A 27,474-nucleotide genomic window follows, 5' to 3' on the forward strand; every position below is an offset into this window, starting at 1 on the left:
TGGTATAAAAAATAATTTATAAGTCCATGTAGTTAGCCTAAATTATAAATCACTCTATGTGGTATAAAAAATAGTTTATAGGTCCTCAAAGTATGCCAAAAAAACAGTTTACTCTCTGAAATTAATTTTTGTTATGTAACTTAGCAAAATGTCACTTTGTCACATTATACCCAATAAAAACGCGACACATATTATTATTAATTTCTAACTTTAAAAAATGTCAATTATAATTTTTCACATCATTTTACAACACCAGCTAAGATTACACATCAACCCTCACTCTACGTCATACAATTATAGTAAATTAACATAATCTCTCTGATTCTCTTATATCCCCAAAAATTTTACCCCTTGCGCAACCCTCCCTCATCCGTCAAATCTTGCAAAATGTTCCTAAATCGTGGCGAGGAAAATGAAAATGAGTGAGGTTACGCACAGAGTAAAATTTTGGAGATAGAAGAGATTATGTTAATTTACTATAGTAGTATGACGTGACAAAATAATGAATTATATTAAGTTACTTGACAGAAATTTATTTTAGGGAGTAAACTGTTATTTTAGCCTATCCTCATGGCCCATAAATTATTTTTTATACTACATGGGATGATTTATAATTCAGGCCAATTACGTAGGCCTATAAATTATTTGTTATACCACAAAGAGTGATTTGTAATTGAGGTTAACCATATGACAAATTTTGTATTTATCCGGTTTTTAAAATATGGCGTAATAAGAATTGTGGTATACTCTATTTTATTTTCACATAATCTCTTTTGTTTTTTGTGTTATTTAATCCGGAAAAAAGCTGAAGATGCTCAAAAAATAAAATAAAGTTGGGGGTTAAGTACCTTATTCACTCATGTGGTTTAACTTCTTTATTTTTTGCCATCTATAATTTACTTTATATCACAAGAGGTACTTCTGGTTTGCATAAAGACAGAGATGGTACCTTCGTCTAAATTCAGTCCAAGATTTGACGGAACGCCACGTCAACATCAATCACAAATTAACACATGTCCATATAATTAATTTAAAAAAAAATAATTTTTTTAAATTAAAAACATTAAAAAATTAAGCGTTGTGCTTAATTTGTTTTACTATCAATTAGATTCGTACTATTCCTTTAAGAAAAAAAAGAAAAAAATTACTGTTATTATGAGATAATTGTGAAATAAAATTTTAATATATAATATTAACTTAGTAATTCGATTTTTTTTTTAAAGCTGGATAACAATTTTCATAATAAATCTTAAAATTCTTATTATTTGAGATTAAACTTTCAAATATTTAATTACATCAACGTTGTTTTTATAGTATAAAGTCATTACAACTTGAATCTCAATAACTGTCGATTGAAGAATAATGAAAAAAACTTATCTAAATTATAATTACTAAAAGACACTTTCATATAAACTTAAGAATAATGTTATATATTATATTACTATTTTATTATGTTGACATGACACAGTAGAATAATAGTAGAATGGTGGTATAGTATATAGTATTATTCTAAAATAAAATCATCTATATTTATTTTAAATAATTAGATAAGTATAAGTGCAAATTAATTTAATTAATATAAATTAACAAAACTTTTAACTAATAACAATTCTAAAACAATGGGATTATAATATATGTAAATCTGAATTAGAGATGATATTTAAGAGTTAAAACTCTCTAGATTTTATCATACAATATATGTAATTGCTCCAAACGGTCCGTCGGTCCCCGTGAAAATGCAACTATGCCAATTAACAAAATCCCAGACTTCTGCTTGAATACACTAATAACACGCAGCGAAGAGAGAGAGAGAGAGAGGGAGAAAGAGGAAGAGAAAGAGAAAGAGAGAGAGAGAGATCTTCTCCCTCTCGGCGATTTTTCTCCAATTCCCTTTTGGGTTTCGCTTCGCCAATCCCATCCACAAAACCTAAGCTCACTGGAGCTCCGACTACGTGGCCCATGGATTCATCTGGGTCGAACCGGTTCGACATCTTCGAGATTTACCGGCGTTACTCCGGTAATTTCTCATCTTCTAGGATTATTTCCGTGCGAGTTTGAAGTTTTTAATGATTATCTGATTGCTAAGAAAAGATAAGAATTTCCAGCTGTCATGAACACCGGTTTAAAAAGATTCATCTTTTATCTCGGATATGGGTTTCTGGGTTTGATAATCAAGATTTTAAATTGGGATTTTGTGCTTTCGTTGAAGATGAGATTGATAGCTAGGTAGCTCAGCTCTGCTTCTGGCTGCTGAGAAATAAGGGGGAGGGAAATCTAGTTTTGAATTTTAGATTTTTAGTTTCTTTTCTCTTTGGGACCCAAGACGAGAGATTAATAAGAATTTTGGTATATTTGTCATTATTTGAGGAATAAGTAGGTGAAAACCAATACAATGCGATGAATGGCATTTAAACATGTTATTGTTTTCTTTTATTTACCGTTGATTCATATCTTTCTACCGGCTTAAGATTTTGAAACAAATGGTGCATGGTTTAACATTTACGTATTGTATTCTTGATGAATATACGTGTTAAATTTTATTTGTAATTTGTAAGTTGTTGTTGAGATTTCAAGTTTTCCAAAAATAAAAATAAAAATGCGTTAGATATGTATCTCTGGTACGTTTCATGTTTCTCAACGGGAGAGTGTGCAGTCTTTTGCTAATTACTATGTATTTTTAACTGTATAAGAAGGAAGAAGAAAGAAAGAAATAGGCTTTTGATTGCCAAAGGTTGAATCCCTCCCTTTTGGTAAGTTTCACCAAATTCACCTCTTTTTTTTTTTTTTTTTTTAACCAGAAACATTTTTCAAGGGAGGTCTACTTCGTATACCCACCTATGTTAGGTATAGTTATTAACAACAATGTATTAAAAATTGTTGTCAACTTACCAGGTGTAGGGGTGGCTTTCCGGCCACCCCTAACCCCTTTGGGGGTGCCTAGAAAAAGTCACCCCTTAATTTTTTTTATTTTTTATTTATTTTTTAGATTTAATTTTTAAAATTAAATTAATATGCTAACGTGGTAAAACGGTGCGTTTAGTTTAGGACTAATAGGCGTTAAACATTTGAGGAAAAATCTAACAGTAGAAATTTTTTTGCATTTTTGATTGACTAAAGAAGTAAAAATTCGAAGAAAAAAAAAAACTTAAGAAATTTCGACGCATTGACTTGCCCTAAATAAAATAATAAAAATGAATAGCTAAAATTATATATATATATATAAACTATTTTATCTAGTAAAATTTGGTGAATCTTAACATCAATACAAGTAAACAAATAAACGATTATGCGCTCTAAAAGGAAATGTTCAAATTGTTAATCAAATGTCTGGCCAAATGACGCCGCTGACCATAATCGGATTCGGATACCCACCGTCACTGATTCATAAACTCCAGAAGATCCATCCAGTACTCCTCCTCTTCTCCACCGCCATTATTCACGTTGCCTTCCTCCACCGGCATCGCAAACCGGCAAACCGGGCAGGACCCGTGGAGCCCCAGCCACCTCTCGATGCAACCGGAGTGGAACCTGTGCTTGCACGGCATCTCCCTCGCCTCGCCGCCGACCTCGTAGCCGTCCAAGCAAATCGCGCACTCCTTCGCCACCGCCTCTTCCTGGGTCACCGCCACCCTCGGCATTGCCTCGATCGACACCCTCGACGCCGGCAACGGTCCGCGCTTCTCCGACGTGACGCCGAGGACGACCTCGACGTCTCGCCATTCGTGTTGGTCTCTGGGGAAGTCTACCATGATATACGATATTGCGACCAATTTCGCTCTGCTAGAGTTAGTGAGAAGAGGTTTACGCGGGTGCGAGAATATTGTTAAGAGAAAAGTAGAGGAGGAGACGTGCGTTTATAGAGTATACTATGTCGGTTGGGATTCCCATTTTTATTTATCAAATTCGAGTAATACTGGAGAATAATTTTTTGTTTTTGTATATTTTTTTTAAGGGATAAATGTAAAATTGGTACTTGTTGGCTTAAATTACATATCACTCTATGTGGTATAAAAAATAATATATAGGTCTTTAAGGTATGCCAACAAAACAGTTTACTCCTTGAAATTAATTTTCGTTAAATAATTTAGCAAAATCTGTTACTTTGCCACATTATACCCAATAAAAACGTGACACACATTATTATTAATTTTTAACTTTCAAAAATGACAATTATAATTTTTCAAATCATTTTACAACACCAGCTAAGATTATACACCAATCCCCACTCCACGTCATACAATTACAGTAAATTAACATAATCTCTTATCTTCCCAAAAATTTTACCCCTTGCGCAACCCTCCCTCATCTTCATCTTCGTTAGCCGCTTCACAAAATGCGACCGTCAAATTCTTGCAAAATGTTTATAAATCGTGGCGTGAAAAATGAAAATGAGAGAGGTTACGCACGAAGTAAAATTTTGGGGATATAAGAAATTATGTTAATTTACTATAGTAGTATGGTGTGACAAAGTAACGAATTCTGTTAAGTCACTTGACAGAAATTGATTTTAGGGAGTAAACTGTTATTTTGGTCTACCCTCAGGACTTATAAATTATTTTTTTATACCACATGGGGTGATTTTGTAATCTAGGCCAACTACATGGACCTATAAATTATTTTTTATACCACATAGAGTGATTTGTAATTTATGTCAACCATATGACCAATTTTGCATTTATCTTTTTTTTTTTTAAAAAAATAAGACGTAATAAGAATTGAAGTATACTCTATTTTATTTTCGCAAAATCTCTTTTTTGTGTGTTATTAAAAATAAAATAAAGTTGGGGGTTACATACCTTATTCACCAACATCTAGTTTGCATAAAGATAGAGATGGTACCTCCATTCAAAATTTGATGAAACGCCACGTCAGCACCAATCACAAATTAACATGTGTCTATATAATTTTTTTAAAAAAAAACATACAAAATTATATGTATATATATATATATATATATAATAATGTTTCTTTGATTTACTAGTCTTTCTTGTTTAATCTGTACACCGGATTGGTTAATATGATTCTTCTCGTGCTTAAATATGTGTTGGGAATCTCACTTTGAATGTTTTGTTTGCTCGGATCTGTTCTTTTGTTGTAAATGATTACCCAGAAGAGCTTTCCGGGCCAGTTTGTTCTTGGGCAAAGATGAATTTGCAAAATTATCAAACATTTATCGCCATCAACGTCTTGAAATAAAAGATATGGTATTGGGTTTTTTTATGCTGGTTTTTTAGTTAGATTCAATTTGGCCCATTGAATGATAGCAATGAGTGTGGTAGGGAGTTTTGTTGAGATATGTATGCTATCAGTGACTGTGAGTGAAATGAATTAGGATGCTCTCTATTTCATTTTAATTGGATAATGTCCAGTTAGTTATATTTGAGATATTTTTATTATCTTAAAAGGTAAAAAGATAAAATTACCCTCCAATACAATTAAATGAATATTATATAATTCAAATGAAATGAAGAGAATCATATTTCGAACTGGATAGTCACCCCAATTTTTTTATATATTATTTATAAATATATAATTAAATATAATTTTTTTAATATTTTTAATTAAAAAAAATTATTTTTTTTAAAAATTAATTATATGAACACATGTCAATTCGTGATTGATGTTACGAGTTCGTCCAATGGGATTATAATATATGTAAATTTGAATTATAGATGATATATAAGAGTTAAGACTCTAGATTTTATCATCCAATATATGTAGTTGCTCCAATTTTTCAAAACGGTCCGTCGGTCCCGTGAAAACGCAACTAATATTATTAACAAATCCCACATGTCTGCGTATGAATACACCAACACACAGCGAAGAGAGAGAGAGAGAAAGAAAGAGAGAGAGAGAGAGAGATCTTCTCCCTCTCCGCGATTTTTCTCCATTTCCCTTTAGGGTTTCGCTACGCCAATCCCATCCACAAAACCTACGCTCACCGGAGCTCCGACCACGTGGCCCATGGATTCATCGGGGTCGAACCGGTTCGACATCTTCGAGATTTACCGGCGTTACTCCGGTAATTTCTCACCTTCTAGAATTATTTCCCTGCGAGTTTGAAGTTTTTGATGATTATGTGATTTCTAAGAAAGATAAGAATCCCCAGCTGTCGCGAACACTGGTTTAAAAAGATTCGTCTTTTATCTCGGCTTTTCGACTTCTCTCTCTGGGTTGATAGTGATGCTCTGTTTGGTTGCTGAGAAATTGTAGGATATGGGTTTCTGGGTTTGATAATCAAGATTTTAAATTGGGATTGTGTGCTTTCGTTGAAGATGAGATTGATAGCTAGGTAGCTAGGCTCTGCTTCTGGCTGCTGAGAAATAAGGGAGAGGGAAATCTAATTTTGAATTTTATATTTTTAGTTTCTTTTCTCTTTGGGGCCCAAGACGAGGTAAATCTAAGCCCAGCTAAGATTAATAAGAATTTTGGTATTTTTGAGGAATAAGTAGATGAAAACCAACTTTTATTTATTGTTAAAGTATTAAATAATTCTTTCTTATTAGCTTAAGCTTTTGGAACAAGTGGTGATTCAATATGGTATATTCAATATGGTATTAGAACCAAATATCTTGAGAGTTTGAATCCTAACTTCGTTAATTCACTCTATTTAAATTAAATATTCACGTGTTGGGCCTCACCCGTGAGGAGAATGTTAAATAATTAAAAGGGAGTTTGAGTTCACCTGTGAGGAGAATGTTAAAGTATTGACTAAATGATTAAATTCATCTATTCCTATCAGCTTAAACTTTTGGGAGAAGTGGTGATTTAACATTTACGTTTTGTATTCTTGATGAATATACGTTAAGTTTAATTTTTAAGTTCTTGTTGAGATATCAAGTTTTCCAAAAATAAAAATAAAAATGCATTAGATATGTATCTTTGGTACATTTCATGTTTCTCAACGGGAGAGGGGGTGCAGTCTTTTGCTAATTACTAACTTTGTTTTATCTGAGTCTTAGATGATTTTTAACTGTATAAGAAGGAATAAGAAAGAAAGAAATAAGGCTTTTGATTGCCAAAGGTTGAATCCCCTCCCTTTTGGTAAGTTTCACCAAATTCACCTACTTTTTTTTTTTGACGAGGAACCCCTTAAGGGCAGAGCCACTTCGTGTACCCACCTCTGTCTAGTATACATATTGACAACAATGTATTAAAGGACATAACAAAGGATACCGATATTCCAACAGTTAGACCTTTCTTTAATTTTGAATAAATTATTCATTCTTAATGTTCGTGGTGCAAAAAATATTGGGAAGAGTGGTCAACGGCGAATGAAAATCTCCATACTGATGCATGATCCCTTATAAAACCTCCTTTTCCTGGGGATCTTTTTTCATAGGCGGAAGGGGCAAAATTAAGTAAAGCATTTAGAGCTTGATTTACACTTCTAAAAGTCTATTTAAGAAAGGTGTTAAGAAGCATATGAGATTTGACTGAATTTGATTTGGAATTGGGTTCAGAACTTTGAGCATACGTTTGAGAAGCTTTACTGGAACCATTTATGATGTCAATTTGTTGACTTATTTGTTCCTTTGGTTCCATTAGATTTTTTTTAGTCAGTATGTTCACTCAAATTCATTTTAATTTGTTCTATACAAATTATTAGCCTAAAATAATAGTTATTGTCATTTAGTTGATTTGTGAACTTAATTGCAGATATTAGATCACAATGTGCATATGTTGATGGGAAAGTGGGCTACAAACAAGATAATGAATCGCAAATGTCGAAAATTTCAAGGGATGCATTGACACAACTCTTAAAATTTGTGGAGTCAAGGGTTGATACAAGGTATAAATCTCTGTAAGCTGGATATGCAGCTTTTGAAACTTGGAGTTCCATTAGGAAGTTGGGTTGGGTTAGAGGCTACTTCATATTATTTTAAGACTAGTACAAAGCGCATGTGCTGTGGGCTGCATGTGTGAATAAACTGTTTGGTCACTTTCCAAACTGTATATTGATATGGTTTCAATTTTCTGAGGTAAACTAATTAAAACATTTTTTGGAAAATATGAAAAGAGGGGGAAAAAAACTCAATTTACTTTCTTCAGGTAATATGGCAACAACTATTTGCTTTATGTTGCCATACTCTTGAATTGAGGACTGCGAGTCTAATGTGCTATGCTTAAAATCCTCTTTTTTGAGATGTCTCTTAGACTAGGCTGTAGTCTATGTTCTCGTCTTTGAATGTTGTAGATCTTATTAACTTTCTAGTTCTCTTATTTACTCTGTGTATGAAGGTTTTTCCTTTTCTCTTAATAAATTATTATTCATAAAAAAATTATAGAAGTTATATGCATGGATAGCTCCCTGTACTCTTGCTACTTGTTATCTGCAGTTCTGCACGTTGAAGTAGTTATACTGCATCATTTTGTGTAGCTAAATACTGAATCTGTAACAATATAGTAGCACACTATTGAGCACTTCCCTGCTGTCTCTTTTTTTTTTTTTGACAGGGTTTCGATTTTTGATGAACTTTTCAAGCTCATTTCACGGCTAGACTTGGTGGTGAGATTTCATTTCTTTGAAATATATGTATATGGTTTCAATAGGCATTAGCATCTTATATGAAGCTTTTTCAGATTTTTGCTGTTGGTATGTTGGATGTGTCTTCTAGTTTTGTAAGTGGCACATTGTGATTCTACCTTGATGTTCTTTTATATGTAGGTAGACTTCTCTGAATTCTCTCGCTTCTATGACTTTGTTTTCTTCATGTGCCGTGAAAATGGTCAAAAGAACATCAGTAAGTTTTCTCATCTTATTTGGTTCAATAAAGTAAAATTTTCCTGATTTTCCTGCCATATTCTTACTGGATATCTATTTAGAAAACACACAGAATATATGAGTTGCAGATTGTTGCGATGATGTTTCTTCTCTTGTTGACCTTCTTCGTCGTCTATGTTTTTTTTTGGGTGAATGGTTTACAGCTGTAAGCAAGGCAGTTAGTGCATGGAGGTTAGTCTTAGCTGGGAGGTTTCGACTGCTTAATCAATGGTGCGACTTTGTTGAGGTAATCGAAATCTAATGTTCAATGTTTGCCATGTTTTTTAACTTGTATAGATTTGATGAACAAAAAATACCCAGCATTATAGTCAGATGTAATGGCTAGTTTGTTTTAATTTTCTGACAGAAATATTGATATCAAATTAGACTTATTTTTGAGTGCTCAAAGAAATGCTTTGTCTGTCATACTGTGTGCATGTCAAATGCTATGATTTGGAACAGTAGTTCTCCCTCTTGTAGGGCATAGTGTATATGTTACGCTGATGATAGGTTCAGATTTATAATTATTCTACTAAATAATGGATTTTATTGCTTGCTCATAGATAATAATATTATACTTGTGCATTTCTATCGTAACTAATCTATTGAATTCCATCTAGAAAAATCAACGACATAACATCTCCGACGATACTTGGCAGCAAGTTTTAGCTTTCAGCCGGTGTGTACATGAAAATCTGGAAGGGTATGATCCTGAAGGTACATGAAAGTCGTTATTTGCACACCTTATATGCACATGTCGGTTTGTACACCTCTCATCTTTTGTTGAATTAAAGTTGACAGTAGTGACAATTGTATGTGATATAAATGTAGCTAAGAGATGTGAATAGGTGCGTGAGTAACATTATCCTATTTTATATCATTTAACTTCCTCTTTATTTTGATTCTGTGTTTTGCTTTATTTGCTTGGTAGAGAGGGAGTCAGTGCTATATCTTTAAAATGAAAAAAATGGTAGATACTTCTCAGTCAGTAATTAAATTAATGCTTAATCTTTTTTGCAGGTGCTTGGCCTGTTTTAATTGATGACTTCGTTGAGCATATGTACAGGTTTGATCCTTCACCTCCACAATGTGTCATGGCTTAGTTGTCATTGTTATTATTATTATTATTATTTGTGTATGTTATTAAAAGTCTTTCTATAGATGTGAATACGCCAAATAACAAATGGTTGCCGAACTGTTGTTTGTAGTTCATCTTCGAAATGTTGCCTCATTACCTCTCCAAATACTCCTTCAAACATGCATGTATCTCAATTCTGAAACCCCAACACATAAAAGCCTTCATCCATACGTCTGACTGAGACTGAGACTTTATAAAGTAACAATGCACAAAGAATGATAAAGGGTGCACTTTTAAATATATGTACCTGGTGTTTTCATACGCATTGAGATCAAAATGGGAAAGGATAAGAGTCCAAGAAGGCCAGTATCATCGTATTCTTTTTACATTTGGGGAAAAACTTGATTTCCTCATAGAAAACAAAAACCCAGAACCGTAAATATTCGTCAGAAATTAGTTGATGGGAACGGTCTATAGACCCTGTTTATACTGGATGGTGGAGGGAGGTTATAGGTTTAAAAGCCATTGGAGGCATGTCTAGCTTTCTCTATTGGATTTTTTATTGACTAATGCCATACTTTCTGCTTTTGTTAGTTTGACATCTCAGAGGATTCATGACTATGTCTTTTGTCATGCAGGGTTTCCGGAACTAATGATAACTCTAACTTCTTCTGTAACTGTGGTGATTCAGAATCCCAGTCTTCTGTACTTGAAGACCCTCTTCCTGGTATGTCAATTCATTGCAAAAGTTTCGGTTGAGTTCCATTATTAGCTGAAGTAAAATTTCAGGCTTTTATGTGATGAAATATGAGTTCTGGTCCAACAAACTTGGCGCCTTTGTTGCAGGACTGAAAGAATTTCCTGGTTTGAAGAGGAAGTTACCTGAGGACCTTCAACAAGATGAAATGGAGTCCTCACCTACCGTCTTCCCTCACTCTACAGACCTGGATCCTGCTCTGTGTCTTAAGAGAATTAGGCTGACTGCTCACAAATTGGCGAAACGGGAGAATAATCCGCCAGGGAATACTACAGACGACTGCATGGAAATCGTTAGACATAATAGTCAATTGTGTTCTTCCAAGTCTCCTTGTGCAGTTGAAGGTTGTTTGTCAAAGGGCTTTGCAGGGCTTTTTTCAACACGTGCTTATTTTCAGTTGGATCGGGAAAGGAGAGTTTCCTTCACATAGAGCTCCCCAACTGAGTTGCAATGGATTGAGATCTCTTCCAATTGGGGAGAAATTGGAGATTCTCCAATTGTTAATCGTGATCCTTTATTTTAAATTCAATGGTCTATAAATGCCAACTGCTTTTGTATAACTGAAGTATTAAATGTTAGCTTTTGTTTTACCAAGGTTTAAATGATTTTATAGACCAAATGATTTTACAGACCATTAGATTTAAAATGAAGGGTCACGATTAACAATTGGAGAATCTTCAATTTCTCTCCGATTAGAGATCTCAATCCAGTTGCAATAGAGAAATATTTCCTTGGCGAGTTGATGATATGATTGGATATATAATCATTTGTATTTTCCCTTCCGGGGTGTTGTATTGTTTGCACGTGAATATTAATTGTTTTCTTTTTTTGATTGGAAAATTAATAAAGGGTAATGTTTCTTTGTCGTTCCATGGTCGAATTCAAAGTAGATTTGTTAGTTGTTTTAGTCTAGTGTGTTTTTAATATCAATTTATTTCCTCATAAAATCTTAGAAGATATTAGTTATGCATCTTTATCAGAACATGGGGGCATTTTTAGATAGTATGGAATATGTTGATAGCATATTCTTTCTAGTATATGTAATCATACTCCATAAAAATATTCTTCTATCAAAAAATAATTTTTTATCTGTTGTGTTATGATTTTCAAAGTTCAAAAATATTTATTCAAATCAATGATTTTTCTTCTTATACTTTGCAAAATGACAAGCCGTTTCTTCTAGTCTTTGACTTTCAAATTGTATACATCAATAACGAATTAAATTAAATTCCAGATTTTCTCAATCATGAATTTCTTCAAGAGGAAATAAAAAATATCAAATATATACCTATAAAGTAGAAGGCTATTTTAAGAATTTTTTTTTTTTGTTTTTTTCATGTTCACGTAAGAAGGAAAGAGGGAATTAAACTAATGATCTTCGGTTCATCAAATTACGGTCTTGCTGTATAGGAATTAGGAACGAGGGATAGGCCACCTTATTTTATAAACTAAATCAGGAGATTTGATTTGCAAAATCAGACCCGAAGCCATGCCCACTCCAAGACCACCAACGAGCCGTCAAGCTCCTCTCCAGCACCTGCCATTTCTTTTCAAATCAGTTCATAGACCCTCCTCTTCTCCTACTAACCCTATTAAGCTCTTGAAAAAATCAGCCGACGCTAAAAACTTAAAAATAGGAAAAGTAATCCATGCCCACTTGATCACAAGTAATCAAGCCTCCAAAAACTGCGACGTGTTTCAAACAACCTCGCTGATTAATTTGTACGCGAAATGTGATGAAATATCTACTGCCCGCCAACTGTTTGATCAAATGAGTGAAAGAAGTACAGTTTCGTGGAGCGCGTTGATGGCGGGGTATTTACAAAATGGGTTGGCTTTGGAAGTTCTTGGGCTATTTAAGAAAATGGTTTCGGTGGATAATTTGCGTCCGAACGAATATGTACTTGCTACTGCTCTTTCTTCTTGTTCTATTAGTGGAAGGGTTGAAGAGGGCAAGCAATGTCACGGGTACGTGTTGAAGTCTGGATTGGTGTTTCACCAGTATGTGAAGAATGCACTTGTTCACATGTATTCGAGGTGTTCAGATTTGGAAGGTGCTATGCAGGTTTTGAATACATTGCCTGGATATGATGTTTTTTCCTATAATTCAGTCATGGATGGACTTATGGAACTTGGGTGTCTGAGGGAAGCTTTAGAAGTTTTCGGTAGGATGGTAGGTGAATGTAACGCCTGGGACAATGTTACTTATCGTACCCTTTTTGGCCTTAGCGCTCGTCTTAAAGATTTGAAGTTTGGTATGCACGTTCATGGTCAGATGTTGAAGAGTGACCTTGAGTGTGATGTCTTTGTTGGTAGTGCCATTATTGATATGTATGGAAAATGTGGCAACATTCTGAATGCTAGGAAAGTTTTTGATGGTTTGCAAAATAGGAATGTGGTCTCTTGGACGGCACTCATGGCTGCTTACTTCCAAAATGGTTACTTTGAGGAAGCACTACATCTACTTTCAGAAATGGAACTCGAAGATATTATGCCTAATGAATACACTTTCGCTGTTTTGCTGAACTCGAGTGCAGGTTTGTCTACACTGAGACTGGGAGATCTATTACATGCACGTGTTGAGAAGTCAGGTTTCAAGGACCATACTATTGTCGGGAATGCTTTGGTCATAATGTATTCCAAGACTGGCAACATCAAAGCAGCAAATAAAGTCTTCACTGATATGATATACCGAGACTCCGTTACCTGGAATGCAATGATATCTGGTTATTCCCACCATGGGCTTGGTAAAGAAGCTCTAATTGTGTTTCAAGACATGTTGGCTACAGGAGTAAGTCCTAACTACGTAACTTTTGTTGGGGTTCTAGCTGCTTGTGCCCATTTGGGTCTGGTGCGAGAAGGATTATACTATTTGAATCAGCTAATGAAACAAATGGGCATTGAACCTGGACTGGAGCACTATACCTGTATTGTTGGGCTTCTGAGCAGGGCTGGACTACTTGATGAAGCTAAGAATTTCATGAGATCTGCACCAGTAAAGTGGGATGTCATTGCATGGCGTACTTTGCTTAATGCTTGTCATGTCCATCGGAATTATGGCTTAGGGAAGCAGGTTGCAGAATCTGTCATGCTCATGGACCCTCATGATGTGGGAACATATGTATTGTTATCAAATATGTATGCCAAGGAAAGGAGATGGGATGGAGTTGTGAAGATTCGGAAATTGATGAGAGAAAGAAACATTAAGAAAGAACCTGGAGTGAGCTGGTTAGAGATAAGGAATATTACCCATGTCTTTGTTTCAGAAGACAACAAACACCCAGAGTCGAGTCAGATATATGAGAAGGTAGGGGAATTGCTGGCCAAGATTAAACCATTGGGGTATGTCCCTAATATTGCTTCAGTACTGCATGACATGGAGGATGAGCAGAAAGAAGATTGTCTTAGTTATCACAGTGAGAAGTTGGCCATAGCATATGGCCTAATGAAAACACCTTCGGAAGCACCCATACGTGTAATTAAGAACCTTAGGATGTGTGATGATTGCCATAGTGCCGCCAAATTAATTTCGAAGGTCACAGACAGGGTGATAATTGTTAGAGACGCCAACCGTTTTCATCATTTTCAAGATGGTTGCTGTTCTTGTGCAGATTACTGGTGACTGTTACGGTCATGTGTATATAAGCTGTTGGCACCCTCCTCTTGCGAACTGGTTTTTAAGAGTAAATTTTACATGGAATTTGTACAAGTGACATCATGATGACTTTCCAGTTATATGGCTGGCTGGCTGAGATATGGATAGTCAACTTCGCTAGGCTGCTACAGCCCTGAGGCAAGGCCAAGTGGGAACATCAGCGACTCAGCTTGAGCAAATGAACATCAGCGACTCAGCTTGAGCAAGTGGGTACTAGTTTTCTACGTTTTATGATTTGATGAATCCAAATTTGCGCTCGGCTTCTTTGCCTTTGGTAAGCTGGATGGAGGGTTTTTTTCCAACTCCTGCAGCTTGGATATGTAGAGTCTCTGCAGCATATTTAATTTAGAGAGAAAACTCCACTTACTTCTTGATTTAATTTTTTTTCCTACACTTTCAAAATTTGCAATGTTTTAATCTTATCAACCTCTTTTGTTTGTCTTAATTGTTAGGATTTAACTGAAAATCTTTATTTTTAGAATTCTCTTTCGCTCTTTTCTTTTGTAGTTCTTCTATGAACTCAAAAGCAATATGGTCCAAGTGTTAGTGTACCTGCCTAAACCAGCATCCCACCAAAGGTGATCAGATCATCCTGTGGCTCAAACTTTGTGCAAAGAGATCGCAGTCATTTCAGACTTTTTTTTGTTTTTTTTGGGTCCAAAACCACAAAAGACACTACTACCTCAAAAAAAAGAAAAGAAAAAAAGAAAACCACAAAAGATACTCAAAACTTTTCATGCGACCAAAAGATTAACACGTGTTGCAGGAAAGAGCGAAGAGACCAATAAACAATGAATTACTAGGGAGGACATGTGGGAAAATTCAAATCCAGAATCTAAGAACTGAATCAACTGAACATTATATGGATTTAACTTTTCTTATTGATCCATCAGAATCTACACGTTTTCAATTGATGGAAAAAGACCTCTCGTTAGGTGGCTCCTCTGCCTCCTCATCCTCAAAAACAAAACTTCAATTATTTTCACAGGGAGAGAAGATAAATACTAAAAGCCACGTAACTGTGAATGACATTGACGTGGACGGTCACCACTCTGCCTCCACGTTTTCAATTCATGTAAAGTAAGATGACATGTACGACTATATTATAGGTGTCAAATTGTCAATCATTCTACAATTGGTGGTTTATAAAATAATATATCTTTCAAATAAATAAATAAAAAAAACAATCATGGCCTTCGTAAATCCTACTCGAGAGAGACAGAGAGGGCCCATACGGCCATGTTTGGTTGTTCTTATGCTCTTAGAGGATATGTGGTTAGCTGATAGTATGGACCGGATCTCTGCTAAAGCTGTTCTTTTGCTCCCAAATTCTTAAGCCAATTTGAGCATCAAATACGCTTCCATAGTTCCGCATTCTGCGGCACCCATTTCAACGACCTTCTGTAGGGATTTTCCTGTTCCAGCTTCGTCCTTTTCCTCTTCTTCTTCTGCGTTCTCAGTCACAAAATTCAGTTCTCAATCCGTCCCCGTCATCCCCTTAAAATTCCAATTATTTTCTACGCAACTGGGTTTCTACCTCTCTCAGTTTCCCCAACTGGGTGTCCCTCATTTTCCGCTTAATCGCTAACTTGTTGTGAAGCATATTAATTGTTGCTAGTTCTCTGAGGCGAAACCTCGAACACACACAATGGCCTCTATTGGGTCTCTCCCTTTTACCATTGAGACAAAGTCAGAGAGCTCCATGCTTCTTCACAGTGCAAACTATCGCCGACCCAGGTTCCCGTTCTTCGCATACCGGCCGACAAAGCCGCTTGATTCTGCTGGAAATACCGGTTTATCAATTGGGTATTCGAAAGCTGCGGGAGAAGATCATTCCAGTTTATCTTTAAGCTGTGATAGACGGATAGGTGGATGCAGCAGAGGACAGCAACGGAGAATTGCGCGTCTGAAGGCGACGGCCGGGGGATTTGTGGATGGTGAGGATGCCGGCGATGAAGTAGATGATGCGCTTCAGGCCACGATCGAAAAGAGCAAGAAGGTTCTTGCTATGCAAAAGGACCTACTTCAACAGGTATTCTTTGTGTATGTATGTGTACACATACATACCTATGGTAATTATTTATTTTGCTTAAGATTTTAATTCTGAACTCTAGTCTCGCTTCGTTTGGAAGTTAATTTTGTAAATAGCCGCTCAAGTTATTGGGTTCAGTACAATGTGTTGTCGTCTAAAAGAAAAATGAGAGCCAATTAGCTGTTATATAGCACGCTCAATGAGATACTTTTTGGGTCCCACTGTGCCACATATCATTTAACGGGACTCCTTTAGGGAAAAAAAGAAAGAAAAAAAATCAGATAATGTGAGCCACCCTTTAGTTCACTTTTTGCATACACTGTTTGTTTCAGGAAGCTGAAACCGGTGTTTGCTTTATAAGGCTTTTGTGCTAATATATCAGTCTACAAATAATTAAAATAAGAGAAATAAATTCCCAAAACATTATGAAAGTTAGTCAAGTTGGCAGGTGGATTACTGTCGTGGCATGAGATCCAATTATTGGCACTTGTATTAGTTGTATCATGTCATGAAGTTGTTGCCTTGAGGTATTGTGGTATTGCCTCAATTGTTCAGACAAAATCCGGCCCTCATTTTTTTGGGAACTTCTCAGAACTGTTATTGTGTCTGTAGTAGCTTTGTCAAAGCTTAATTCATGCATCCTCATTCTTTAAGAGACCTTTGGCTTCTGTTTATGTGCCGTGGAGAATTTTGGAGTACTTTAAATCAAGAGGACCATGCAATTGGAAAATCATTTAAAGAAAGCAAGTTGTTTCTAGATATCATAGGCAAAGGTGCTCCTACATTGTATATCAATTGCTTAAACTCAACGCAATTTACATTTCAACAAAATGGTTTGGAATCGTAAATATATGTAAGATATAACTCAAACATATAAAAAGAACCCTTTAAAACCTAAGTCAGTTTTGAAATGTTTTAGTATTGTGAAAACCATGTTTGTACATTAAAAAATATGGAGTACTATAGAAAAACATGCTTTACATTTATGTGGTTTTTCTTTTTTCCACCTCTCGTCTTGTTAATAATCTATTGCAACAACTCTTAATTTTTAAAGAACTATAATTTTCTCATCTGCTTTATTTTCTTTTATATCAAAAATTGAATGCTCTTATCCTTTTCTATTTTTTTTTTGGTTTACTGCAGATCGCTGAAAGAAAGAAACTGGTTTCATCTATAAAAAGTAGCATTATAAATCAAGAGGATGATGAAGTTTCTTATGAAGAAAGGGGCAAATCTTCTCCAAATCTGGATCTTGCTTCGGCCAATGACCATACTGTTGATGACCATAATAGCAGTATTGCTTCCAGCAGCTATGCCCCTTTGGCTGTAGATGAGGTGCCAGAAACTCTAGATTCAGATAGTAGTGGTTTTGATGAAGTTAAAAAAGAATCTGGAGAAGGGGCACTTCTCAGAAAAACTTCCTCTGATGAAGACACCACCAAACAATTAAAAGACATTAAATCAAAAAAAGTGTGGTCAGATGGGCTGCCTTCTTTTCTTTCGAGTTCCTCTGAGACTTCCAGTGTAGTAGATGAAAATAATGAAATTTCAAATAAAACAAGTTTGACAGTGGATGGTGAGGCAAAAAATCCTGTGATTGAAGACGTCAAACCCCCTCCTTTGGCTGGGGCCAATGTTATGAATATTATATTGGTATCTGCTGAGTGTGCTCCATGGTCTAAAACAGGTACTGTGTTATGATCTTTTCTAGCTATAATCTTTATTGAGAAGAATTCCCTTTGATATGTGAGTTGAACCTTACAACTAATCTTTTGAAATGGTTATCCAAAAACCAAAAGAAAGAAAAATTGAAAAAGATTTCACTGGATATTTCTGTGCTTGTCCTTTTGTGCAATCTAAACTTGAGCATTATTCATATCTACACTTTAAGACAGTTAGAGAAAAAAATATCTGCTTTGTATGAAAGTTTGATGTGATTGTTTGTCATAATTATATTGCTTGTTTTGAAAATTTGAAATCGATGTAGGGAAGAAATTAGAAATGCACATGCATAGTTGTCAACTCAATACCAGCATGTCAGTTGGAACATGTTACTGAGTCACTTGATAATCAACCATTGAGAGCCTCTTACTGGACAATTTGTTGTGCTAACTCAGGGGTATCTTGGTAAATGTCAGTGAGCTCATCTAAGTAGTTAATGCAGTCTAGAATTGTATGATTTAACTCCGTATAAGTTAGTCGTATTAGCTCACATTTTGCTAAACTTAACACCTCACAGGGCTCAAAGGGGAGAGATCATGATTTTTTAACCCAAGGGTGGGAAGGGGGTGGGAGAAGACATACAGTCTTATTGTCGTGCATTCTTTTTTGTTACATGTACATGTGTTATTTCATTCTTAGTAATGTTTGTGCAATAATCACTTTCTTGTTTTAGCGATTGACCTATCAGTTTATCTATTTCCTGGTTACCCAGCCTCTGTAACAGGTTGATCTTTGGGCCAAGTACCATCAATAGATTGTTTCTTATTGTTATCCTTGTTCTCTTGCTACATTAGCAGCTTTATAATGATCCACTTCTACCTGCTTGGATTTTTTCTTTTCCTTTCCTTTTTTTTTTTTTGGGGGGGGGGGGGGGGGGGGGGGGGGGACAAACTTCTGTGCATGTGTGTGTCTGTATGTCTTTATCCTTTTGTATGTGACCTAAAGGCTGATTAACGAGTTTTGATAGGTGGGCTAGGAGATGTTGCTGGTTCTTTGCCAAAGGCTTTGGCTCGGCGTGGACATCGGGTTATGGTAAATTTGTTATAGCTTTTTATATAATTAACTGAAAATGGGAGTTTTGCCTTTTGGTTAACTTAATACGGGATGTGGGATGTGTTGCAACAAATGTTTTTATTTTATTTTATTTTATTTTTATTTTATTTTAAGATTGCCTCAATGTATAACCAGGGCCATTAAAAGCCTATTAATTTATTGGCTTGATTGCAAATGAATGAATTATGTTGTATCCTCTCTCTTTTGTTGTTTCTTTCTCACTTAGGTAGTAGCACCGATGTATGGGAATTATGCTGAAACCCAAAATACAGGAGTTCGGAAGGTGTATAAGGTGGATGGGCAGGTATGCAACAGCTGTATTGCTTAGCTGTAATTTATTTCCCTTTCCGAGTGTGTGTCTCAAACAATTTGTCATGGTGCAATTCTACTTTTGAGCTTGCAGGATATGGAAGTTAATTTCTTTCAAGCCTATATCGATGGTGTGGACTTTGTTTTCATTGAGAGTCCTATATTTCGCAATTTGGAGCATAATATATATGGAGGAAATCGAATGGTATGCTATCATCTCTTATAATTTTAGCTTCAATTACTCTTAAGTGACGATCAGAGTTTAATTGATGGGCTTATTATTCTTGGTGTCTTCTATAAGATAATTTGTATTACTATGCCATGTCAGATTGATCATCTGAAACTACAAATTAAGAATTCTCATTTTTATCATCTCACCAAAAATGGTTTCTTGTATTTCTTTCTTTAACATTATAAGGAGTGTGCCAGGGCAGTTGTTACGTTTCATCCCACCCCCCCCCCCCCCCCCCCCCCCCCTCCAAATCCAATTGATAAACAATTTACATCGTTCATATTTTTTCTGTGAAATTCAATCCTTCTATTGTCATTTGTAAGCATTCTGAGTCTTTTGCTTTCTTACGGTGCAGGATATTTTAAAACGCATGATATTGTTTTGCAAGGCAGCTGTTGAGGTATGTTTTTAAGAAACCCCTGAATGGCATGATCAGTGGTTTTTTTTTCCCATTAAAGTTGTGCGAATTCTGGCAATTTTCTTTTCAGAACTTATTGCATAGCATATCTTAAGTATTTACAATGCATATGTGGTACTTAATAGAGATACATACAAGTAAGAGATTTTAGATCAGAAAATTATTTATTCCGTATCTAAACCCCGTTCTTCACATTGGAAGCATAGAGAACAAATTATTCAATTTTTCATGATTTATAAGTTCCACTATGGGTTTATCATCTTCTAGGTTGTGCTACGGAAAACCTCATGTGATTTGATCTGGTGGTGGTCCTCAATATCTGCATGTGTTGCTGACAACTGCTAGAAACAGCTGCTGCTACCCCATAGCAGTCATTCACACTGTGGCTACTCTGTTATAGGCCATATGTATAGTCTGCCTGACATGTTCCCTGCCATATTACATCAAAATTATGTGAATGTTGAGATACATAAAATACAAAGAACGTAGAATGTTGTTTATAAAGTACTGATCAGGAGCAAAATCTGGAGAAATGCCATGTACCACCAAAAGTGAATCGGAAAAAATGGCTCTTGCAAACATGAGTGGCTTCGTATCTCTGTCCCAGTGGCAGTTTTTTAGAGTTGCATTGCTGGTAGAAAGTCATCTATTTGTAATAAAGTAGAACTTTTGGTGATTACCAGGTTCCTTGGCATGTTCCATGTGGTGGTATCTGCTATGGAGATGGAAATTTGGCTTTCATTGCAAATGATTGGCATACAGCATTGTTGCCAGTATATCTGAAGGCATACTATCGGGACAATGGTTTAATGCAATTTACAAGATCCATCCTTGTAATTCATAACATAGCTCACCAGGTTTGTTCTCTGTTTAATATACTCGTTTGGAATCATATGAAAAAGCTGAAAACTTGTATATTATTTACATTGAGCAGCTTGACTTTGTTGTATCTCATACAACAAAATACTCTTGCATTTATGACTTGGACGTTAACATAGTGCTTACAGTGATTTTCAAAGATGCTCGCATTGCCTAAATGAGAAAGTCTGCCATGTTATTTGTTCTTTGTGGCAAATTGGCGTGGTCTACAGTGCCCATAAAAGAATCTGCTTGCCTACAATCCAATAAAATAAAAAAGGATTTAGTCGGGCAAGTTGCTATTGGTTGGGTATACCGTGGACATTGGCATCTTTCTACTTACCTTTGTTTGTGCATGCAAAGACAGCAATATTGTCAAGAGTTTGCATATATCTGTTTCAAAGTAGTCAGTAATGCTCTTATGTTCTACTTCAACATTGGTTACTGGAAACACTACCTTTAATAAGAATGCATAATGTTAATTTGAGCAGACAGTGCAACCATAAATATTATTCCTTTGATACCATAATATACTTGATAGCTTTTATTGTCTGCATCTATTCACACGTGGCTAACCATTAAGTTTTTAATGATTTCAGTACCCCCCAATTCCGAGCAAAAGAAGATCATGTTATTCTTGATAATTAATTTAAACTTTGCATGGTAACTAGGAACTAGATATCCAGATTGTTGTGTTCTTGAACCAAGGGCTAATACATTTTGTTTCTGAAACCCTTGAAACATAGGCAGTAGAACAACTGAAGGCCTTGCTAATCCTATTGGAGCTATTTGGAATCCGGTTGAAAAAAAAAAGAAAAAAAAAAAAGCAATATCTCAAGAAATTTAGTGAAAAAACTAAGGACGTCTGATCATCCTGTATAAGTTGAGTCATTCTGTTGCATCTTACACTACATGTAAAAACATAACTTGATCCCTCAGAGTGGGTAGATTGCACACAACAGAGCTAGAACTACTTAGTGAGATGGAAAGATGACTCAGTTATTCTGGTTCTCAAGTTGATTGCATTCGTAATATTAGTAATAATGTCTAGCATCGTTATCAAAATCCACTTTACAGTTGTACAATAAAAGTTCAAATATATTTTCTTGAATCAAGATTACTTTTTATAGATGATAAATTGGAACTCTCACTGATTATGTTGAACTTCTTATTTTATCCAGGGTCGGGGGCCTGTTGCTGATTTCATCTATGTCGATCTGCCAGAACACTACAAGGATCTTTTTAAATTTTATGATCCTGTAGGCGGTGAGCACTTCAATATCTTTGCAGCTGGTTTAAAAACAGCAGACCGCGTGGTTACTGTTAGTCATGGATACTCCTGGGAGCTTAAAACTCCTGAAGGTGGTTGGGGTTTGCATGGTATCATAAACGAGAATGACTGGAAATTTAGGGGTATTGTGAATGGGATTGATACAAAAGACTGGAACCCACAATGTGATGTTAACCTGACATCTGATGGTTACACAAACTACTCCCTTGAAACACTTAAAACTGGCAAGCCTCAGTGTAAGGCAGCCTTACAGAAGGAGCTTGGTCTGCCCATCCGGGAGGATGTCCCTGTGATCAGCTTCATTGGGAGACTGGATCACCAGAAAGGTGTTGATCTAATAGCTGAGGCAATCCCATGGATGATGGATCAGGACGTGCAACTAATCATGTTGGGCACTGGCAGACCTGACCTGGAGCAGATGCTCAGGCAGTTCGAGAACCATCACCATGACAAAATCAGGGGCTGGGTAGGTTTTTCTGTAAAGATGGCTCACCGGATAACTGCTGGTGCTGATATTTTGCTCATGCCATCAAGATTTGAGCCTTGTGGACTGAACCAACTATATGCTATGAACTATGGGACAATTCCAGTTGTGCATGCTGTTGGTGGGCTGAGAGATACTGTGCACCCGTTTGATCCATTCAATGAGTCAGGGCTTGGGTGGACATTTGACAGTGCTGATGCAAATAAGCTAATACATGCATTAGGAAATTGCTTATTGACTTACCGAGAGTACAAGCAGAGTTGGGAAGGACTCCAGAGACGAGGGATGATGCAAGACCTGAGTTGGGACAATGCTGCTCAGAATTACGAAGAGGTCCTTGTTGCCGCCAAGTACCAATGGTGAATGTGTTTAGTATTTGACAGGTTCAAGTCTGTCTTCTTCCAAGCTCTCTATGGAAGTCGGCGAGCCGGTCCCGAGTACTTCCATGCCAGAGTTATGTTGGGAAAAGAAACTTGTGAATTGTGTTGGGCGTAAATATGGTTGGGAGATATTCTTTGTTACCATTTTTGAGACTAGTAAAGGAGTTGAAAACATTACATTGCGTGAATTATATGGGCCACCTTGACCTTCTATTTTGTACCTCGAGTACAATGGATGTCTCTAACCAATGGAAGTGAAATTCAATGGTTATGTTCTCTTTTTGGCAAAAGATGGGATGAATAATGGCCAAATGCAAAGGCTGATGACATTATGTTACTTTTTGTAGTTATGGGGACAATGATTTACAGGAAAAAAAAAAAAAAAAAGACTATCAAAGCAAAGAATGTTTTGGGGTCATTTCCCAGAGGATGTAGATCTCTTTAGAAAATATTTTTTGCCCGAATTTCAAAGGAATTTGAGCACAGAACGAGAGTTGTGGGTATTGAGATATCCTAGTAAGTGGGCCTGTTACCCTCGGAGTCCTATTTGGACACCCTGACACTTGCACCTCTTCTGTTTTAATTTTTTTTAAGGAGAATTTAAATAAAGAATTATAAGAAATCTTGATTTCATTATTTATCATATTGGGATCCTCTCCAACTATTCTAAAATTATGTTAATTGAGTCCGTTTCTTGCATCAAACGGATTGAAAAATATTACCTATTAAAAATGTAGCATATTACCAATAAAAATTGAGTTCTTATGCTATATGTTGTTATAAAAAAAAAAAACAAAAACAAAAAAACAAAACAAAAAAAAAAAACTCTAAGCTTAAAAGTTGTCTTTTGATTTTACGAAAAAGAAGACTATAAGTGTCCCTTTCAAAGTCTTTTTTTTTTTTTAAAAAAAAAAAAAAAAAAAAAAAAGAAACTGCCTAAACTAACAAGTGTCAAAAGGTGATAGAATAGCCCATCAAACTAATAAAATGTGTCAAAAATGTCACATCTTTTTTATATTCCTATAATACCCTTATTCTTTGAAAAACTAAAATAAAAAACTAATTTTTTTTTTTTTTTTCAAAGGAAAGGGGTGGCTGCTAGTTGAGCCAACCACAGGTTTTTATTTTGCATTTATCCATATTTTTTATACCTTACGAACGATTTGTAATTTAAGCTAATTACAGTGACTAATTTTTTATTTATTCCAAAAAAAATAATGTATTTATTTGGCCCTTGGTTTTTTTTTTTTTTAATTAATTTTGTTTATTTAGTTTTTAAAAGAATATGGGTATTATAAGAATATAAAAAATATATGTGACCTTTTTGACACACTTTGGTGGTTTGATTGGCTAGTTTAGTACCATTTGAATATGGTGGGGCTCTATCACAAACGACTGTTTGTTTGTAGAGCTTTTTTATATTTTCCCCCAAAAAAAAAAAACTTTTTGAGATGAACATTTTTTTTGTTGCCTCCATGACATGCCACATTTTGAATAAATAATATTTTCCAAGTCATTCCATACAAAAAAAAGAAAGCGTAATTTTAGAATCACGGAGTCTAGGGATGAAAAGGAGGTCTAACCTCTAATCACACTAACTGCTGTTGAAGGCAGTTAGTGCTTAGGCGGTTACAATTAGCGGTTATAAGTTTGAAAAAACTGCAAACCGCCTCTATGTATATTATATAATATATATTATATTTATATGGGATAAATGTAAAATTGGTCTGTGTAATTGGCCTAAATTACAAATCACTCCATGTGGTATAAAAAATAATTTAAAAGTCCTTGAAGTTGGCCTAAATTACAAATCACTCACTGTGGTATAAAAAAGAATTTATAGGTCGTCAAGATATGTGAAAATAACAGTTTACTTCATAAAATCAATTTTCGTTAAGTAATTAACAAAATTTGTCACTTTACCATGTCATACCCAATAAAAACGCGACGCATGTTATTATTAATTTCTGACTTTCAAAAATAACAATTAAGATTTTTCACATCATTTTACGACGCCAGCTAAGATTACACATCAACCCTCACTCCACGCCATACTGTTACAGTAAATTAACCTAATATTTTATATCACCAAAATTTTACCCCATGCGTAACCTCCATCATCTTTATATTCCTCAACTACTTCACAAAATGAGATTGTCAAATTCTCGTAAAATGCTCTCAAATCGTGGCGAGAAAAATGAAAATAAGTGACGGTTACGAGTAAAATTCCAAGGATATAAGAAATTAAATTAATTTACTGTAGTAGTATGATGTGACAAAGTAATGGATTTTGTTAAGTTACTTAACTGAAATTGATTTTAGGAAGTAAATTGTTATTTTGGCCTACTTTGGGGACTTTCAATTATTTTTTTATACCACATAGAGTGATTTGTAATTTAGGCTAACCACATAGACCAATTTTGTATTTATCCATATAATCTGTTTTTTTTTTTTTTTTTTAAAGAATTTTTTAATTTTGTTTTATAAACTTTTCTTTAAAAAGTGGTTAGCAGTATTAATCACTAATCGTAATCGGTTAGAGAAGACAGTTAGCACATTTTACAAATCGTCGGTTACGGTTGTAACCGCCTCTTCAGTCTTCACCCCCTCCACGGACCCTTATCCATAGACAATTTACACACAGAATGAGTCACTTGGCTCTGTTAAGAAACAAGACTCACTTTTCGCGCTTTTGCCCCCGCGACATTTTCCCTGGACTTCTCAAGCTTTCGCAGTCGAGTAGGTTGAAGGGTGCAAGGAAGGAAAGCAAAAATGTCGAGCAGGGAGCTTCCAGAAGATTTGCTGACTGAAATCCTATCAAAGCTACCCGTCAAATGTCTGGGACGATTCAAGTGCGTAAGTAAATCCTGGTACGCTCTGATCGCAAACCCTAATTTCATCACCAAGCACGTCACTTGGGCCGATTCTCACAATCCCCATCGTATGGCCATCCTTAGCCATTGGGATGCGTGTGGGAACCCACGTGTCTCCACACTCTTTAATGAAACCCTACAGCTGTCCGGGGATGTAGATCTATTACAAATGTTTCAGCATCAGGTTGGCGAGGTTGTAGTCGTCGGTGCCTGCAATGGACTAATTTGCCTTTCTGCTACTCTGCGGGAGGATGGGAAATGGATCAGCGGTTATGAGCATCTAGTGTTATGGAACCCTGCGACAAGAGAATCAAAGATGCTCCCTCCAATCCACCGCCCATGGGATTTGCCAGGCTATTTTTCTAATTTTGGCTTCGGTTTTGATTCAAAGACTAATGATTACAAGGTGGTTAGGATTCTGCACTACAATTCTCAATCCGAAGTTGCGGTGTACAGCCTTAGTGCTGATTCTTGGAGAGCGATTGATTCGACCCCTCACCCATCTTATTCGATTAATTCACCTAGTTTTCCTTCATACCTAAATGGAGCTTTTTATTGGTGGGCTTTTGATATGGGTGAGATTTCTCAGCCATTCTTGGTTTCCTTTGATATGAGCAATGAGGTGTTCCAAAAGGTATTGCTTCCCCCACTTGAAGCATCTTTATTTGAGGGTATTGCTGTTGTCAATGACTCTGTAGCTTTGATTTTGCGATGTGAGGGTGAGTTGGATTATTCGTTTGATATATGGGCGTTGAATGAGTCTTGTGTTGAAAGGACTTGGACCAAACTATTAACAATCGAACCCATTCCACCATATCGCTGGGATCTGATACAGCTTCGGGAGGATGGTTCGGTACTTCTAAGCGATCCAAATGTAGGAGGCTTTGCATTGTATGGCCCAAGAACACAACAAATGAGGGATCTTCGAATAAATGATTCTGGATCATGCTCTCAACTTATTAGTTACACAGAGTCCATTGTTTTCCTAAATGGATCCGGGGGATGTGCATGAGCATCAAGACAGTTCTTAACAAGATTTCAGACCATTTCGGTGATTGGGCTTCCAATTCATTTTCATGGAGGGCCTTGAGAATTTTGGTTTACAATATTGGGAATTAAAATTTATTGGATCTGTAAATTAGTATCTGAGATTTTGACCATGTTGATTGTTGGGTTTTGGTGTCGAGCAGTGTGCACAAACTAAGCAAATAAATACAAACAAGTAATCGATTCTTTTCTTTTTTTGCCAAAAAAAATTGAACAAGTATCCAGTAAAAGAAAGGAAAATAAAAAATACCGTGCTACATCAACTTTAAAAGTTAAAAAAAAAAATAGTGTATAAAATTCATAAAAAAAAATTACGCCAAACCTTTCATAAATCCTATCAAATGCTTGCTGCGATTCAAGCGCATATGTAAATCCTGGTATGCACTCATCACAAACCCTCATTTCATCGCCAAGCACTTCACTTGGGCCACTTCTCACCATCCCCACGCCATGCTTAAGCGCTGGTATGGGATGGGGTTCTCCTAGCTCTCTAAAAACTCTTAGAGCTGAATGGGAATATA

The 27,474-nt window shown here is 35.7% G+C and overlaps 4 protein-coding genes across 5 annotated transcripts; all 4 read left to right on the forward strand.

The window, feature by feature from the left end:
* Window positions 1–1,937: 1,937 nt before the first annotated feature.
* Window positions 1,938–11,465, forward strand: AAR3 (defective in cullin neddylation protein (DUF298)). Of its 2 annotated transcripts, none has more exons than XM_088517035.1 (9): window positions 1,938–2,017; window positions 7,660–7,792; window positions 8,458–8,509; window positions 8,669–8,744; window positions 8,929–9,011; window positions 9,385–9,481; window positions 9,785–9,830; window positions 10,481–10,569; window positions 10,689–11,465. In XM_088517035.1, the coding sequence occupies exons 1-9, from the start codon at window positions 1,960–1,962 to the stop codon at window positions 11,027–11,029; spliced, it is 975 nt and encodes a 324-aa protein (XP_088373161.1). In that variant the 5' UTR covers window positions 1,938–1,959; the 3' UTR covers window positions 11,030–11,465. The 2 variants fall into 2 exon arrangements, with proteins under 2 accessions (XP_088373161.1, XP_059452504.1); XM_059596521.2 differs by lacking the exon at window positions 1,938–2,017 and adding an exon at window positions 5,812–6,022.
* A 525-nt stretch (window positions 11,466–11,990) lies between these two features.
* EMB2744 (Pentatricopeptide repeat (PPR) superfamily protein) lies at window positions 11,991–14,429 on the forward strand. Its single transcript, XM_059595564.2, has one exon. It carries the CDS (start codon window positions 12,089–12,091, stop codon window positions 14,219–14,221), a length of 2,133 nt encoding a protein of 710 aa, XP_059451547.2. The 5' UTR covers window positions 11,991–12,088; the 3' UTR covers window positions 14,222–14,429.
* Window positions 14,430–15,461: 1,032 nt separating this feature from the next.
* SS2 (starch synthase 2) lies at window positions 15,462–23,310 on the forward strand. Its single transcript, XM_059593651.2, has 8 exons — window positions 15,462–16,286; window positions 17,430–17,973; window positions 18,976–19,040; window positions 19,288–19,365; window positions 19,465–19,575; window positions 19,958–20,002; window positions 20,704–20,877; window positions 22,060–23,310. The coding sequence occupies exons 1-8, from the start codon at window positions 15,903–15,905 to the stop codon at window positions 23,014–23,016; spliced, it is 2,358 nt and encodes a 785-aa protein (XP_059449634.2). The 5' UTR covers window positions 15,462–15,902; the 3' UTR covers window positions 23,017–23,310.
* A 2,429-nt stretch (window positions 23,311–25,739) lies between these two features.
* Window positions 25,740–26,995, forward strand: LOC132183188 (F-box/kelch-repeat protein At3g06240-like). The gene has a single exon (XM_059596594.2). It carries the CDS (start codon window positions 25,806–25,808, stop codon window positions 26,916–26,918), a length of 1,113 nt encoding a protein of 370 aa, XP_059452577.2. The 5' UTR covers window positions 25,740–25,805; the 3' UTR covers window positions 26,919–26,995.
* The last annotated feature ends 479 nt before the right edge of the window (window positions 26,996–27,474 follow it).

The sequence above is a fragment of the Corylus avellana genome, chromosome 5, assembly GCF_965113065.1.
Source record: "Corylus avellana chromosome 5, dhCorAvel1.hap1.2, whole genome shotgun sequence".
NCBI lineage: Eukaryota > Viridiplantae > Streptophyta > Magnoliopsida > Fagales > Betulaceae > Corylus > Corylus avellana.

Excerpts from the sequence above, each read along its gene's own strand:
- AAR3 (XM_088517035.1), top strand. The coding sequence starts at position 1,960 with ATGGATTCATCTGGGTCGAACCGGTTCGACATCTTCGAGATTTACCGG. Across the intron at positions 8,510-8,668 it reads TTTCACGGCTAGACTTGGTG|GTAGACTTCTCTGAATTCTC; the intron begins GTGAGATTTCAT and ends TTTTATATGTAG. Across the intron at positions 10,570-10,688 it reads ACTTGAAGACCCTCTTCCTG|GACTGAAAGAATTTCCTGGT; the intron begins GTATGTCAATTC and ends CCTTTGTTGCAG.
- EMB2744 (XM_059595564.2), top strand. The coding sequence starts at position 12,089 with ATGCCCACTCCAAGACCACCAACGAGCCGTCAAGCTCCTCTCCAGCAC.
- SS2 (XM_059593651.2), top strand. The coding sequence starts at position 15,903 with ATGGCCTCTATTGGGTCTCTCCCTTTTACCATTGAGACAAAGTCAGAG. Across the intron at positions 16,287-17,429 it reads AAAAGGACCTACTTCAACAG|ATCGCTGAAAGAAAGAAACT; the intron begins GTATTCTTTGTG and ends GGTTTACTGCAG. Across the intron at positions 20,003-20,703 it reads TTTGCAAGGCAGCTGTTGAG|GTTCCTTGGCATGTTCCATG; the intron begins GTATGTTTTTAA and ends GGTGATTACCAG.
- LOC132183188 (XM_059596594.2), top strand. The coding sequence starts at position 25,806 with ATGTCGAGCAGGGAGCTTCCAGAAGATTTGCTGACTGAAATCCTATCA.